General features: G+C 37.3%; 1 protein-coding gene across 1 annotated transcript in view; it reads left to right on the top strand.

The window, feature by feature from the left end:
- The window catches only part of MAN1A1 (mannosidase alpha class 1A member 1), a 160,336-nt gene that overhangs the window by 123,759 nt on the left and 20,163 nt on the right, over positions 1–16,414 (top strand). Inside the window, exons 7-8 of the mRNA XM_069487757.1 lie at positions 10,478–10,601; positions 13,698–13,791. Of these exons, the coding sequence (XP_069343858.1) occupies positions 10,478–10,601; positions 13,698–13,791 (218 nt within the window). The remainder of the gene's footprint in view (positions 1–10,477; positions 10,602–13,697; positions 13,792–16,414) is intronic.

The raw sequence follows: 16,414 nt of genomic DNA, 5'->3' as shown, positions 1-16,414 counted from the left end.
ATTCTAATTCCACTCTTTTAGTTATTTTAAAATATACAATAAATTATTGTTGACTATAGTCACCCTGTTGTACTGTCAAATATTGGATCTTAATCATTCTAACTGTATTTTTGCACCCATTAACTATCCCCACTTTATCCCCCATCACCATAACCCTTCCCAGCCTGGTAACCATCATTTTATTGCCTATCTTTGTGAGATCATTTGTTTTAATTTTTAGTTTCCCACATATGAGTGAGAACATGAAAAATTTGTCTTTCTGTGCCTAGCATATTTCACTAAACATAATGACCTCCAGTTCCATCCATGTTGTTGCAAGTAACAGGATTTCATCCTTTTTATGGCTGCATAACGTTCCACTGTGTATATACCACATTTTCTTCATCTGTTCATCCACTGATGAATACTTAAGTTGATTCCATATCTGAAACATTCTTTTATTGTCAATATCAACATTAGGAGGCTACCAGAAGTTCAGAGCCTGAAAATTGCCCGCATTTTGATCACTCTTACTTTGCAAAAGTTATTAGGAGTTTAATTACATTTTCAATATGTTTTTTCCAATAATATAAAAAACCTTAATCACTGAAAATGTCTAAACATGTAAATTCAAGGTAAACATATAAATTAAAAATATCAATACATGTAAAATATTTTAACTATGGGTAATAAACCTTGCTGAGAGTATTTCCTGAATTTTATAGAAAATATTATGGATTACTGTAACATGTTAGAAATGGATTTGTTATTGCCTTTTATAAATGCAGCAATTATCAAGTTATGGCACCTACTATGTGTGGTAAAAGAAACAGAATTGTTCTCCTGCCTTTAGATCTTATGCTTCAGTTAGGGAGATAAGCTAAGCATGAAAAGTTAAACACAGATGGGGCCCAGTGGCTCACACCTGTAATCCTAGCACTCTGGGAGGCCAAGGTGGGAGGATCGCTTGAGGTCAGGAGTTGTAGACCAGCCTGAACAAGAGCAGGACCCCCGTTTCTACTAAAAGTAGAAAAAAAGTAACTGAGTGTCATGGTGTCTACCTGTAGTCCCAGCTACTCGGGAGGCTGAGGCAGGAGCATTGCTCGAGCCTAGGAGTTTGAGGTAGTTGTGAGCAAGGCTGACACCAAGGCACTGTAACCCTGGTGACAGAGAGAGACTCTGTCAAAAAAAAAAAAAAAGAAAGAAAGAAAAGTTAAACACAGAAGATGTCAAAAGGCAGCATATATTTGATTATATGCTGCTTATTTTTTAACCCAGACTGTATTTTATATAAGGATATTTCTGAGGACCAAAACAGGGCAGATATTGATTTCACTATAGTAGTTCATGTTTTGTCAAGAATATCTATCTTTATTGCTGAGTTGTCCTCTTTATTCTTTATTGTCCTCTTTATTCTTTTGTCATGATTTTTTCCAATCTTTGTGTTTTTAAAACTTTAGTTGCCAAACTGTTTCATAACACAGCTTCCAACAGCTTCTAAACCATAAGTTGTAGGCAGAAGGCAGGAAAATAAGAATGAAGTCGTTTGATAGCTTTATTCTCCAGCATCTGTTGAGAGTAATCCCTGAATCTGTTTGTTCTTACCAAAAGCTATGCACATATTTTTGTGTGTTACTTCTTATGTAAAAATCCAAAACTAAGAAAAGCTACCATTTTAAATTATAAGGCGGTTTAATTAACTGTCTAGTTTCTTTTGGTTGGTTAGATTTACATAAGATGTTAAGAGAAATATCCAAACTTACCTAATGCACCCTAAAAAGAACACTCTAATTGTTGGTCCTGATTAGCTAGACATCATCTGTTTTCTTAAACTTTCTTGATAATAATTCATCATTGGGAATTTGAATAGCATATGTAGCATTTAACTGCTTTTTCTCACTACAGTTTCCTTAATTTAGTATCCATTTTACTGATCTTGCCTTAAAACATTTTATTACCCACTCTGAAGTATAGTGATAAGTAATCTATTAAGCATCAAGGAATGAATCCTTCCCACTTAATCCCAAGTGGTTTAATATCTGGAAGAGAACCATAATAAAGATCTGCTGAACTAGATAATAAGATCTCAATGTGCTTTATTTACCAGTCAGATGAAGTTCAGTTTCTTTTATAAAAATGTAGTTAGACCCACATGATCTTGGCTAAATAGCTGTGAAGAATGCCCCCAGGAAGAACAGAAATTGTTCTCCAAAAACTGTTTTGTTTTTTTTTTTTCTATTCAACTGCCTGAACAAAAATTGAATTGAGTTGCAGTTTAGACTCCAAACCTCCAAAATTTTAGGGCAGGACATCTTGACCCTAAGATACCTGAGCACGTTTTCTACAGTGTTTGGTGTTTGCATTGCACAGTAACTGGCACGTAAGAAGCACTCAATAAATTATGGTTGACTGACGGGCTCAGTCTTACTTGCTGAGTTTGGCAAGGTGTGTCCCCAAAGCACTTATTTTTTAACCTGCTAAACAGAATCATTTATTATTATCCTCTTACACCTCAGAATTTCTGCCAAAAACTAACATTACTTTTGGCATAATTGATAGTGAACTGTTCTTTCCAATAGTAATTGCTCCATTGCTCCAGCTGTGTCCCGCGATCAATGGTGCCAGACTTTTAGCTTTCACGGACCAAGTAACATTTCCTCATTATTGAGAGACCTGCCTTATGTTGCCAGTGTTTCTATTTCATTGAAAAAGCATACTCCCCCAAACAAACCTATTGCCATTTAACTTTAAAAAAAAAAAAAGTAAGCTTAGTGTTACAAAAATGGGAAGGATATAGATGCATAATAAAAGATAATCATTTAAATTGAATAAAATTGAGCCTTCATAAGAATTTACCGTCCTGTCCTTATTTTCCTGATTTCACTATATCGCAACTCTTAGAAATCACTTCAGACCACTTCAAATTTGTGATAGTAAACCATGTGATCATCCTGGAAAAGGATGTCTTTCTGGCTTCAGAGTGCATGTATGTGGTGACACTAAATATTGGATTATATTATTTAGGTATAAGTTTGGGGTGGGAGCCAATGACACAACCCCCTTGTTTTTGCTTGTTGATTTTATTAAACTACGCATGTATTGGGCACGTCTGTTTCTTGGCACTGCTCTCTGGACTTTGGGATTACACCTGTGCATAAAGCTGGGTTTCTGTCCCTGACAATCACAAATTCTACCAATATTGGCTACTCTGGTTATAGCAAGAGACCACAGGATAGAATTTAGAGAATGACTAAAAGTCTGGAGTCTGTGCCGATTTCACACAGCTTGATCCATAGATGATCCACAGACCCATAGAGTAAAAGATAGAAAGGGACAAACACAGCCAAATTCCACTATATTCTTAGTATCTTAAGTACTGTCTTGGAATGATGATATGTGTTAAACTCTTACAATAATGGAACAATGGTATCTAAAATCAAAGGGAGACTTATAATAGGATATTTGGCAAACTAATTTAGTGAACTACCATTTCTGAAGATAGAGTATACTATGATTCTCTTCCATCCTGAGGTTTATTAGAAAAGTATCTGGATAGCAGTGATTGTGTGTAGCTTCCTTTCTCCCAATTTTAAAGGAATTGATATGATGATTTACAACAGACGAATTTGGTATATCCCAAGGGTTAAAGAGGCTACCAGAGGAGGTGGGATATTATAGACACACCCTATAAAGAGAAATGACTCTGTAAATAGTGGACATTATGCCTCTAATACACGTTCACAAATTCATCCTCATTATCAGTTTAGATAATCAAACTAATGTCTTCCAGCTGGAATCTATGTAGACATTTTTCTCTGAAAATAAGTTAGCTTTAAAAAGAAACTAGGCACATCACTGAATTCTTTATGGTGGCAAAAAATAAAAATAGTTTCAATGTCCATCACTAAGGTGTGTTTAAATAAATCAGAATGTGTCCATTCAAAAAATTCTTTTAAAGAATATATTCATTCAGTCTGATACTATGCACTGAGCAACAATGATGATGTACATTAGTTGTAATGGATGATGTCCATGAAAGATGCAATGTGTAGTTTGAGCAGCAAGATGTAGAATATGATTTCTTTTTTTTAAGTAAAATAAAGTAAATGTATGTGCATTCATGCACACCCTAAATGCACTTAAATACTTTCTCATCAGTTCTGCTAGCCTTTTCAGTGGTGTTTCCTGAACCTAATGGTAGGATATCCCAGTTTGCCCAATAACTGGGCAAAAACTGCATTCAACTTATCTGCAGTTCATTGACAGTAGTTATTAAGGAGATCTTACCCAAAGGACAGCTAGGAAAGAGAATTATGACATCTTTGGACCTCAGGAGCAGGTTATATATGGAATCAGAGAGGGCTTCTCACCAACTCGGTGTTTGTTTCCCCCCTCAACCCCTGCAGCTTCCTCCACAGTCCAGGATGGTCAAATGCAAGGACAGCAGTACTGAGAGTCAGGAGAAACTAAAATAATAAGTATTCAGTTTTAGCTCTATCTAAAATAACTACCCATGATGAGATTGAATAAGATATGACTAATTTTAAACATTAATTTGGCTCTTGATTAAAAAGTTCAAGTGTGGAAATTCTTTGGAGATTTAACCTGCTGTTGTTCAAAAGCAGTAAGCTGTGGATTACGAATTCCCCCACTCAAATGACTGCCCTTTATCAGCCACCTTTCCCCACGGGATGCCCTTGGGGAAGCAGCCTCCCCAGTCAGACTTCCTATGGATGAGCTGCAATAGAATCTCAGCTAGCCTTAGAATGCCATTCCCCTGGAATTGTTAGGCCAACTCTGAGTGAGGTCTTAAGAGTGTGAACTTGAAAGATCAGCACTGCAGACCTTTTCAGGAAGGAGGCATTTGTAAGTGAAGCTGAAATTGCTTTATCTCAAAATCAGTTAGCTTTGGAGATAGCACTAAATGAAACAATCATTTGCAAAATTTCTGATTATTCGTTCCTAATTTGTGCTAAAATCCAAAAGGAATAATATTGGATTATCCGCTCTTTTGAATTAAATATCCTGTGTGACATTTATTTGCATACATGAGTAAGGCTTTACAATAATACATAGGATGTACGGGAATTTTTTTTCCCCAAAAATTGATAACTCCATAACCCTAAAAGTTAAACCATATTCTAGACTATGAACTTGAAGGGAGTTTGCCTACTGATCAGCTAATCAGAAATTATCCAGGCAAGAATCCTCAAGAAAATTCTTTATTGGTCTGTTTCCCATTTTGCATAAAATATCAATAGCAAGCAGCAAGGAAAAGTAAATTGAAAGTCATAGCTAGTCAAGACTTTATAACTATTTAATACTTTATAGCTTCATCTGGCAATTTTTTATAATTGTTTTAGTTCTGTAAATTACTTATTTGTTGTATTTTATTATATTAGGTAAACAAATATATGTGTTGATGCAAGTTGTATCTGGACAGTCACTATAATAATATATGCCTTTAGTTACCTTGATTTAAGATTATTTTGAAGGGACACAGCATCAATCCAGAACAATTCTCTAACTACTTGAATCATTACAGAATCTAGGAAAAAGAACAACTGTCCCATGGGACTCAAACATGAGTAGAATAGCACCATTAGTACTATAATTCCTTCCTGCAGCCCATTAACTATTCCCAGGAGACAGAAGGAAAAGCACATGAAGCCCATTGCTTATCAGAGCTATGAGGTCTATAAATAATTATACCTTCTTGATTTTAGTAAAGTAGGATGAGGAAGTATATTACTACTGCTAAAAAAAAATACATTCAAATTATAGTCTCTAAAGCAACAAAATAGTGTTCCATGGCCAGCCTGTAATCCTAGCACTCTGGGAGGCCGAGGTGGGAGTATTGCTTGAGTTTAGGAGTTCAAGACCAGCCTGAGCAAGAGCGAGACCCCATCTCTACAAATAATAGAAAAATTAGCCAGGTGTCGTGACATGCACCTGTAGTCCCAGCTACTCAGGAGGCTGAGGCAAGAAGATCACTTGAGCCCAGGAGTTTGAGGTTGCAGTGAGCTATGACAACGCCACTGCACTCTACCTGGGGCCACAAAGCGAGACAATGTCAAAAAAAAAAAAAAAGGTGTTCCAAATTTTCAAAAGACTCATAGTGACTCAATGTTTTTAAAGGCTTATTTCTAATTGCAATTGCCAAATCGATTATTTTTGTTGTGATATGTTTTATTTTTAAATAATTATGACTTTTGTAGAATACTGAAAATTTGAATGAAATTAAAACTGAAACATATATTAAATAATACTCCTATTTGGAAGAACTAGGAATTGCAGGAAACAAAAATAAATGAAATTAGAGTGATACTAAAGTTTAAATTTTTGTTCCAGGATCCTTTGAACCAAATACTTGGCAGCTCCCCAGAGCATGTTAGTTAATTGCCTTTTTGTGTATACATTTCCATATGCTGACTCATCATTTTGGCTTTAAGATGTAGTCATAACAAGATCGGGAATATTTACGTATTCCTCCCTTTCCTGCCTGTCTTATGGAACTAATAGTTTCTGAACACAAACTATTATTTTATCATTAAAATATTTTCCCAAGTATTATTACTGTTTGTAAAATAGGCCAAATAAAGACCACCACAACTGCCTTTAAAATACTGTGATAATAGAACTGAAGTTAAAAACATTTTAATCCTTCACTCCCATAAATGAGCTTTGTTTTGGCCCAGAGGTCAAGAATTCCTGGCCTTTGGTAACATGGGATGCCAGGGCACCCTGACCCCAGACCAAGGGAGCAGAACTCGCTCTGGACTCATTTCCCTGTGTCACAAACCTATTTTAGTATCAAATGCCCACTGTCCACATATTTGAGAGATTAGAGCCTTACAAATATATAGATTCCTCAGTAGGCTCAGAATCTGGAGACAGAAATGTCCTTTCACGATCATTCTGTTCATCCCCTTCATTCTGTGAGTGACCAAATCTTGGTTTTGACTCAGTGCAGCCTTGCTGCGCAGGACAGGAGGCTGCCATCTCCCTGAGACTTGCACACGTCAGCTGTGGTGGCCGTGGTGTGGGGGTGTGTTCCATGTCCTCCCCCAGGTCAATCCCCAAGCCCTGGAAGCTTTGCCTAAGAACAGGCGAGTGACCTTGAATGATATCTAAATGTAGTTGTGCCTCTCTGATTTCTTTAACCCCCTCCCTAACTTATATTTAAGAATCAGTACAACCATTGATCTTCTAAGTAATTTTACCGAAATACGTTAATTCTATAGGCGAATGAAAGGTAACCAAAGCCATCCTTTCATGGAAGCATACCGTGTATTCTAATCGAAGTTTTCTTTCTGTTAGCGTAATGTTCTCTTAGCTAGTGCTTCTGATGTTCTTGCTCCCTATATAGTTAAACAGTGATAGGAAACAGTGCTGTTTTCTTTCTGATATGAACGTGTGCGAAGGAGGAAGGGAGAATATATAACCCTTTGAAATCTTAGTTTTTCAGCATATTGAAAAATGTTCAGTATATCTCGGGTTTTCTCTTGATTCACCTCATTAACAGCAGGGAACAAATGCGTGGATACAAAGTAGTTGAGTTCTAGCTTAGTGCATAAATACTACTTGCCTTGCTCATCTCACGCTCTAATCTCCTGAACTGAAAAGAGCCAGGCCCTGAAGATCTGGAAATGGGGGCTGGCTTCCTTGGCACCCTGTTCTCTTCCAGGATGAAGTCGTCTCCTCTTACCCCCATACTGCCTTATGTTACAGCTTTGTTTTTAATATTTCTCTAGACCATAGAAGCTTGTGTTTCTGCTTAATAGGCTTATTGACATTGGTCATTGGTGGAATGATTGGAATAAAAAATTGATACAGTGTGACAACAAATTAATGGCCAATTACTGTGTGCATTTGCCATATGTTAATAAAATTTGAAAGGAGCTGTTCATCCTACTTGGATGATTGGTTATTCCTTTTATCTAAGCCAACTATGAAAATAAAAACTGACTCACATTCCCAGAACCTAATAAATTTAGAGCATTTTCTAAAGTGCTTTTATGCTTTTCAGATCTGTTTTTTTCTTTTTGTACACTTACTGTACATAGGTATTTTTAGAACAAAATCTAGATTTTGCTGTAAAAATGAACAAGGAATAAGAATGAGGCTAGCCCAGGATTCCAGGCACCAGTTGTCTTCATTGTTTTCCTTTCCTCTGGCATTCCTCAGCAGCCTGGCGGCAGCAGCAATCACAAACCTGAAAGGGTTTAACCAGGGTTGTGATTGATGTGCAGCAAAAACAAAGGTGGTGGTTAGGAAATCTAGGGGACACCCAGAGCAGCATTTAAATGGGGTCTGCCTTGGAAAATGCGGAGGAATGTGAGCATTCCGCAAGCCTTCACTGCCTGGCCTCTGCTTGTCCTTGAAGCCTTCCCTCCAGCACCTTCCCTTCCTGACACTCACCTGTGTCAGAAGGTACTTCTGGTTCCTGGCGAGCCTCTGCTTGTGTGTTCTATGCCCAGGGTCTCCTCTCCTCATTCTCTCCTCACTCACTCTTACCCTTCAAGAATCAAATCAGATATGAAAATAGGCTCAATATCACGAATCCTCAGGGAAATGCAAATTAAAACCACAAGGAGATACCACCTTACCCCTATCAGATTGGCCATGATTAAGAATCAAAAAACAATACATATTGGCTTGAATGAAGTGAAAAGGGAATGTTATACACACTGTGGGAATACAAACTAGTACAACCTCTATCGAAAACAGTATGGAGATTCCTCAAAGAGCTAAAAGTAGATCTACCATACAATCCAGCAATCCCACTTCTGGGTATTTACCCAAAGGAAAAGAAGTCATTTTACAAAAAAGACACCTGCACCCCAGTGTTTATCACAACATAATTTACAATTGCAAAGATAGGGACTCAACCTAAATGCCCATCAGCTGAGGAGTGGATAAAGAAAATGTGGTGTGTGTGTGTGTGTACGCCATGGAGTACTACTCAGCCATAAAAAGGAATGAAATAATGTCCTATGCAGAAACTTGAATGGAGCTGGAGACTATTATTCCAAGTGAAGTATCTCAGGAATGGAAAGACAAATGCCACGTGTTCTTACTTATAAGTGGAAGCCAAACGAGGGATACATATGGTCATAAAGTGGTGTAATGAAATTGAAAAGTAAGGAGTGGGGAGAGGAGTAAAGGATAACAATCTACCTATCAGGTACAATGTACACTCTTCTGGCAATGGGTACACTGAGAGCCCTGACTTCAGCATTATACAATTCATCCATGTAACAAAGAAATACTTGTACCCCCTAAATCTACTGAAATTAAAAAAAAAGAAACAGTTAAAAAAAAAAAAGATTCAACTGAGGAGTCTCCTCCTTGAAGAAGCCGGTGATCCCTATCATGTTGGATCACATGTCTTAGCTTTAGGTGCTCAGAGAAGCACCGGTTTATCTTGGCTTTTACCATATTCAATTCAAATTATTGATGCTTAGGTCTTTCTCTCCCATTACACTATAAGGTCTTTGAGAAAAGAGTGATTTATTATCATAACCCATGCTTGTAATCCAATGCCATGTATAGTCCTGGAAAATAGTAGGCATGCAATAAATGTGCATCTAAACTAAAACCCAAGTGTGGGTTTTGAGGTATCTGAAAGGGAATATATTGGTCAGGAGAATAATTGACTTTATTCTTTTTTTGAATTACCGCATATGTCTTGAAGTTTTAACTGGCTCTCCAGAAATAAACTATACTGATGAATATGACCATATCTCAGGAGTCACTTTTATTTGTAGGTATATATGTTTATAACTCTTTCTTAAAAGACTATGTCTTTTTAAAAAGCAATGCTCCAAGGTGAGCCATGAGACAGTAAGTTTTGAAGCTCATGTCTTTAACCCTCTCAGATTTGTATAACATAATTTTGTTGAGATTCTTGAGCATAGATTGAATAAAACGGGGAATGAGTTAGTGCCTTAGAAAAAATAGAATATTGTGAAGATAATCATAGGAAAGGGAGGCTAGTAAATGGAGGATTTGAAGAGGGATGGGGGTGGATATATAACTAATGAATCTATAAAATTTATCTTCTATCAAAATAAAATTTTGTATATAATGTCTAAAATTCCATGGAAGCTCAGGCTGAGATTAATTAAAATATTGAAGGGCTTTATGTGGGATTGGGGCATGGTAGGAGTGTTTTAGTCTGATTTTATTTTCTCTTCTACTTGGAATTGTTGTATATCTCTATATAGCACCTCTACCTTCCGAAACGTTTGTCTATCTGTTCATCAGCATGAGCGCACAGCAACTTCTTTCTATCTTAAGTCAACACTAATTTTTCATTTGGAGGTAGGTTTCAAAACCTAAAACCAGTAGCCAAAGAAAACAACGCTTGGTTTTACAATATCCAGAGTAGACTATTAGCCGAAATACCATTATTAAAAAGCTGTCTCTTTCATCTCTACTGTTTAGCATTATAAAGAATGGAATTCATCTGACCCATAACTCTTGTTTTGTTTAGTGGTATTGGAAGGAACTGGCCCTGGGCCTCTGGAGGCAGCAGCATTCTGGCAGAATTTGGAACCCTGCATTTGGAGTTTATGCACTTGAGCCACTTATCAGGAAACCCCATCTTTGCTGAAAAGGTGAGATTCTCCAATATTCCTTACCTTACAAAGCAGCACTTGTGAGAAACAATATCCTGTCCTGGGAGATTTAGTAATTTTAAATTTTGAAAATAACAACCAGAGTTAAATAGCTCTTTCTGAAGTTCTGTGACATGCAGCGTTCCATTTAACCAAACCGTAAACCCACAGTCTTTCCGTGGCCCCATTCTAACTCACGGTGAGAGGGCCTGGCTTCTCATTTGTTCTCTGTACCTTAAGTCAGTTACTTTGCCCGTCTGAGTTTTGTTTCCTAATCTAAAAATATTTAGAATTGTATGGACTATATGAGTCAAGCATGTGCAAGACTTAAAGTGTTATACAAATATGATGTCAATATTGAATTGATTTCTAGTTTTCAGGAAGCAAACTCGTATTTGAATAAATTCATATTCCCCCACCACTCTACCTTAGTTTTCAACCTAGTTTTTGGCTCCCTTTTACAGCAGAATTCCTTGAAAGAGTTGTCTCTGCTTGCTGTCTTCTCTTCTAGTCTCTTGAACCCCCTCCCAGAGGGCTTTTTCCCAGCCACACCAGTCACGGTGACAGGTGGGCACCATGTTGCCAAAGCCACTTTTCCATTCTGCCCCCCACAACGCCTTCCTTGCCCTCTAGGCATTGGACGCTGTCGGTCAGTTCCTTCTTCATGAGACACTCCTTGCAGTTGGCTGCAGGCGTAGAATACTCCCCCAGTTTGCCTCCTTTTTTGCTGGGTGTGCCTTCTCAGCACCCCAACCTCTAAACGTCAGAAAGCCCCAGCATTCAGACTTATGCCTCTTCTTCTTCATATTCATGTCCTACATTGTCTCCTCCAGTCCCTTGGCATTGTGTACCATCGCTACACTGTTGACTCCAGACTGATAATTTCAGACTCAATCTGTGTCCTAAATTCCAGACTCTATATCCAGCTGTTTATTCACATCTCCACTAAGAGGTCTAATAGACAAGTCCCACTTAAAATGCCTCAGACTCCACCCCAGGCCTGCTTATACTGCAGGCTTTACTGTCTCGGTAAATGGCTCCTCAGTGAATCCAGTGGCTCTGGCCAAAGATCTTGAGGTCATCCTGGTTCTTCTTTTTGGTAAAGCCCAGGTCCTTTGGCTCTACCTTGTACCCTCTGCAGCCCTTCGGCCCAGGGCCATAACCTGTCACCTGGACTCTGCAGTAGCTCCTGACTGCCACTTCCTCTCCTGCCCCTCCATCTTCCAACACACTCAGAGTAAAACAGGCCCTCGGGTGGCCTGTATGACCTGGGCCCTGGCTCTCCCCCTCCTTGGCTCCCTAACATTCTCCCCTTTGCTTCCTCACCTGTGGCCCCAGTGGCCTCCCCAAACCCACTCTCTTCTTTGTGCCCAGAGAGGGAGAGAGAAAGAGAGAGCGTACGAGGCAAGAGTGTGTGCTCTCTCTTGTGTGTCTTCTTACAAGGGCACTAATCCCATCATGAAGGTTCTACCTTCATGCCCTAATCACCTCCCAAAAGCCTTACCTCCAAATACCATCATATTGGGGATTAGGGCCTCCATATATGAGTTGGGGGGATGCAATTCAATCCATAGCACCCTCTTTTACTTTTTTTCACATTTATCATCGCCTGACATACTATACAGTCATGCATGGCTTAATAACATTTTTTCAAAGATAGACTGCATATACAGCAGTGGTCCCATAAGATAATAATGGAGCTGGAAAATTTCTCTCGCCTAGTGACATCATAGCTGTCATAATGTAGTAGTACAATGCATTAGTCACGTGTTCGTGGTGATGCTGGTGTAAACAAACCTGCACTGCCAGTTGTATAAAAGTATAGCCCATACAGTTATGTACAGTATATAACATTTGATGATAATAAACAAGTGTGTTACTGGTTTACATATTTATTATGCTTTACTTTTTACAGTTATTTTAGAGTATACTCTATTCCTACTTATTTTTTTAAAAAGTTAACTGTGAAACAGCCTCAGGCAGGTCCTTCAGCAGGTATTTCAGAAAAAGGCATTATTATCACAAGAGATGACAGCTCCATGCATGTTATTACCCCTGAAGACCTTCCAGTGAGACAAGATGTGGAGATGAAAGAGTGATATTGATGATCTTGATACTTCATAGGCCTTGGCTAATGTGTGTGTTCGTGTCTAAGATTTTAACAAAGTTTTAAGAAATTAAATAGAAAAAAGCATATGGAATAAGGAGATAAAGAAGTTATTTTTGTACAGCTGTACAATGTGTTTGTGTTTTAAGCTAAGTGTTATTGTAAAAGAGTCAAAAAGCTTTAAAAAATTAAAAAGTTTATAAAGTAAAAATCGTCACGGTACACTAAGGTTAATTTATTGAAGAAAGAAAAAAATTTATAAACGTAGTGTAGCCTAAGTGTGCAGTAGTTATGAAGTCTGCAGCAGTGCACAGTACTGTCCTAGGCCTTCACGCTCACTCCCCACTCACTGACTCACCCAGAGCAACCTCCAGTCACACAGGCTCCTTTCACGGTAAGTGCCCTGTACAGGAATACCATATTTTATCTTTTATACCATATTTTTACAGTACCTTTCCTATGTTTAGACATGTTTAGATACACAAATACTTCAGTACAATAACATGCTGTACAGTTCATAGCCTAGGAGCAGTAGGCTATGCCATACAGCCTGTGTGTGCAGTAGGCTATACCATCTAAGTTTGTATAAGTGCACTCTACGATGTCTGCACAGCGGTCAAATCACCTGACAACACATTTCTCAGAATGTATCCCCGTCATCAAGCAATGCATGACTGTGCTTATCTATTTATTGTCTGTCTCATCCCACTATAATGCAAAATTCCAAGAGGGTAGTTAGTGACTTTATCTGCTGATATGTCCCTAGTTCCTAGGATGGCGTCTGGCATATGGTAGATAATCAGTGTAACTATATTTACTTACTGCTATTATTTTGGTAATAATAAGCTGACAGCAACTATCTGTGTTCTAATTCTACATCATTTAAATTAACTTATTTTTTTCTAAAATGGAAAAAAATCAAGAAAGGGAGAGGAGTGGCACAAAAATGGTTTTTTAGATTTTCATGGTAACATTTCATTTTATTGTAGGTGATGAATATTCGAAAAGTGCTGAACAAACTGGAAAAACCAGAAGGTCTTTATCCTAACTATCTGAATCCCAGTAGTGGGCAGTGGGGTCAACGTAAGTCAAAAGCTTTACATTCTTTATAGCTCCTTAGGGTCCTGTGCTAGTAGCAGAGAGAGGGCGTGCAAAAGCAGCACAAATTTTGTTGAGAAATGTTTAGAAAAGAAGAAAAGAGGTATGGTTCCTTTAATAAACAGGCTTCTGTCATAAGACAGATTGTGTTACCAGGAAACTGGATTGTTTATTTTTCATGTATAACAGTAAGTAGGATGACATATAAGCACATTTAAAGCTGTTAATCAGCAGGGGAAGATCTGGTCAGGGGAGGATGGGGACATTAGCCTGTAACAAGCTGGTCATATGGATAGAAAGTAAATTTATTCCTTTGTGCTAATGACTATGTGGGTTTTGCACAGAGTAGCTAGGTCATTCTGCTTCCCAGCATTCTGTATTTCTGCATGGCTATACAATAAGAGAGGAGCCTGAATCTATAAAGAGCTGGGAAATTGAAAGAGGAAGCACAATGTTTTCCCTACTTAACTGTAAGCCACCAGATAAAGGTTTCTTGCCCGTAGAGTTACCTTTAGGGTAGGAGAAAGTATCATACAAGGACTTTTGATGCCAGAAGCCCTCACTTAAGACTCTTAAGACAATTTTGACCAGGGGTATAAAGATTCAGAGTAGTTGAAAGAAATGTCTCAAGCTGATTTGGAAAAACATTGGTAGATTAAGTAGCTACTGAAAACAAGTGAAGAATATTAAGTGAGATGCCTAGCCGTAGCGAGAGTGTACCACCTTAAAATTTCACTCTAATTTGGGGTCTTTTTTATATTTAAATGTCATGTTCTTAGATGCCTCATTGTTACTTTAGGAAAAAGAATGTGCTTTATTTTATTTTATTATTTTAAAGAATAATTTAGTAGAAAAGAATGTGCTAAAATCCATGTGTGTGTTGGTAATAGCTCCGGAAGACATAGCTATTGAAACCTTAGGACTATAATCAAGGTTGCACTTACCTAAGTGTGGTCTGCAGATCATTGGAAGTGCTTGAGACCTTTCCGGGGGGTCCACAAGTTCAAAACTATTTTTATGATAATACTAAGACTTTCTGCCTTTTTCACTGTGTTGACATTGAACTTATATTGCAAAAGCAATGGGGGGTAAAACTGCTAAAGCTTTGTGAGAACCAAGGCAAACACCAAATCCAAATAGTAGTAATAATACTCAATTGTATTCTTAACTACAGTTAAAAATTTTTTAAAAGATGCCAATTGCACTTACGAATGTGCTTAATGAAACAGTTGAAAAAGTATTGATTCTAGTAAATATCAAGCTTGGAGCACACACCTTTGTAGTGTTCTAAGTGATGAAATGGCAACTACATAGAAATCACTCCTGCTGCATTATGAAAAATAGTAGACGCCTCGAGGAAAAGCTCTTGCGTGATTGTGTTGTGAGCTGAACTAGCTGCTTTTTGTTTCATGGATCACCATTTTCCTTGAAAGAACAACTAAAAACAAACTGGTTATTTAGACTTGGGTAATTGGTAGAGATGTTCTTGAAAATGAGCCTGTCATTTCAAGGAAAAGTGACAGTATTTATGCCAATTATGATTAAATCTGAATTTCGAAATAAAAATTAGAATTTTGGAAAACATGTGCATGCCACCATGAGCTTGACACAAATACTTTTCTGATGAGATTGGTGGTGATGTTAACAAATGTGGTTTGCTGATTTTGTATAATGAAATGTGTCACTATTTGGAGAATCTGCCTAATTCAGTGAACCAATATTTCCCAAATGACCAATGCATGATATTACAAAATTATGCATGGAAAAGTTCTATTCAAAGTACAAAATAGATCAATGGATTTTAATGTAACAGTAAAAAAATTCATTGATGTAATTTCTAATTTGCACATTGTTGCAACTAACCTTTAAGAAACTTTAACCTTTAAGAAACTACTTGCCCGGTTTTGTTATAGTATCAAAGAAAAATATCCACAATTATCTGAAAAGACTATTAAAATACTCTTCTGTTTTCCAACTGTATAACTGTGTGAGGCTGATATTTCATCATATATTTCAGCCAAAACAGCATATATAGCAATGGATTGAAAGTAGAGCAGATATGAGAATCTGGCTGTCTTCTATTAATAGTAAGGCAAACATTAAAGAGATTTGCAAAAGTATAAAGCTGTGTCAGTCTTCACACCAATTTTTTTGTTCTGTAAAATATGTTTTTATGAAAACTATGTGTTAACATAATGGATATACAATTATTTTAAATAAAGTAACAAAAATATTTTTAAATTCTGTTTTAATTTTCCAATATGGTAAATATTGATAGATATTACTCACATAAACAAATTGTTTGGGGTGCTTATTTCTTTTTAAGAGTGCTGAGACTAATATGTTTGAGGGCCACTACAGTACTGGGGATAAAACAGAATTTGTGTATCTTTCTAAGTCAAGATGACTGGATACAATTCTCTAAAAAATAAGCATTTGGGGAATTCTTCTCACTACAGATTTCAAAAATTGAAAAGTCTCTTTGATTTACTGCTTCCTTTTTATAATTTAGGATTTAGATGTCGGTATGAAGTAGGACAAAAGCAGCCAGTTTTATTGAAAGAAACATCTCAGCTTCACCTTCTGGGTCACCCATATACAATGTATT

This window comes from Eulemur rufifrons, chromosome 15 (genome assembly GCF_041146395.1).
Source record: "Eulemur rufifrons isolate Redbay chromosome 15, OSU_ERuf_1, whole genome shotgun sequence".
Taxonomy (NCBI): Eukaryota; Metazoa; Chordata; class Mammalia; order Primates; family Lemuridae; genus Eulemur; species Eulemur rufifrons.
The sequence above is the reverse complement of the archived record's forward strand: the minus strand, read 5'-3'. Positions and strand labels throughout refer to the sequence as shown.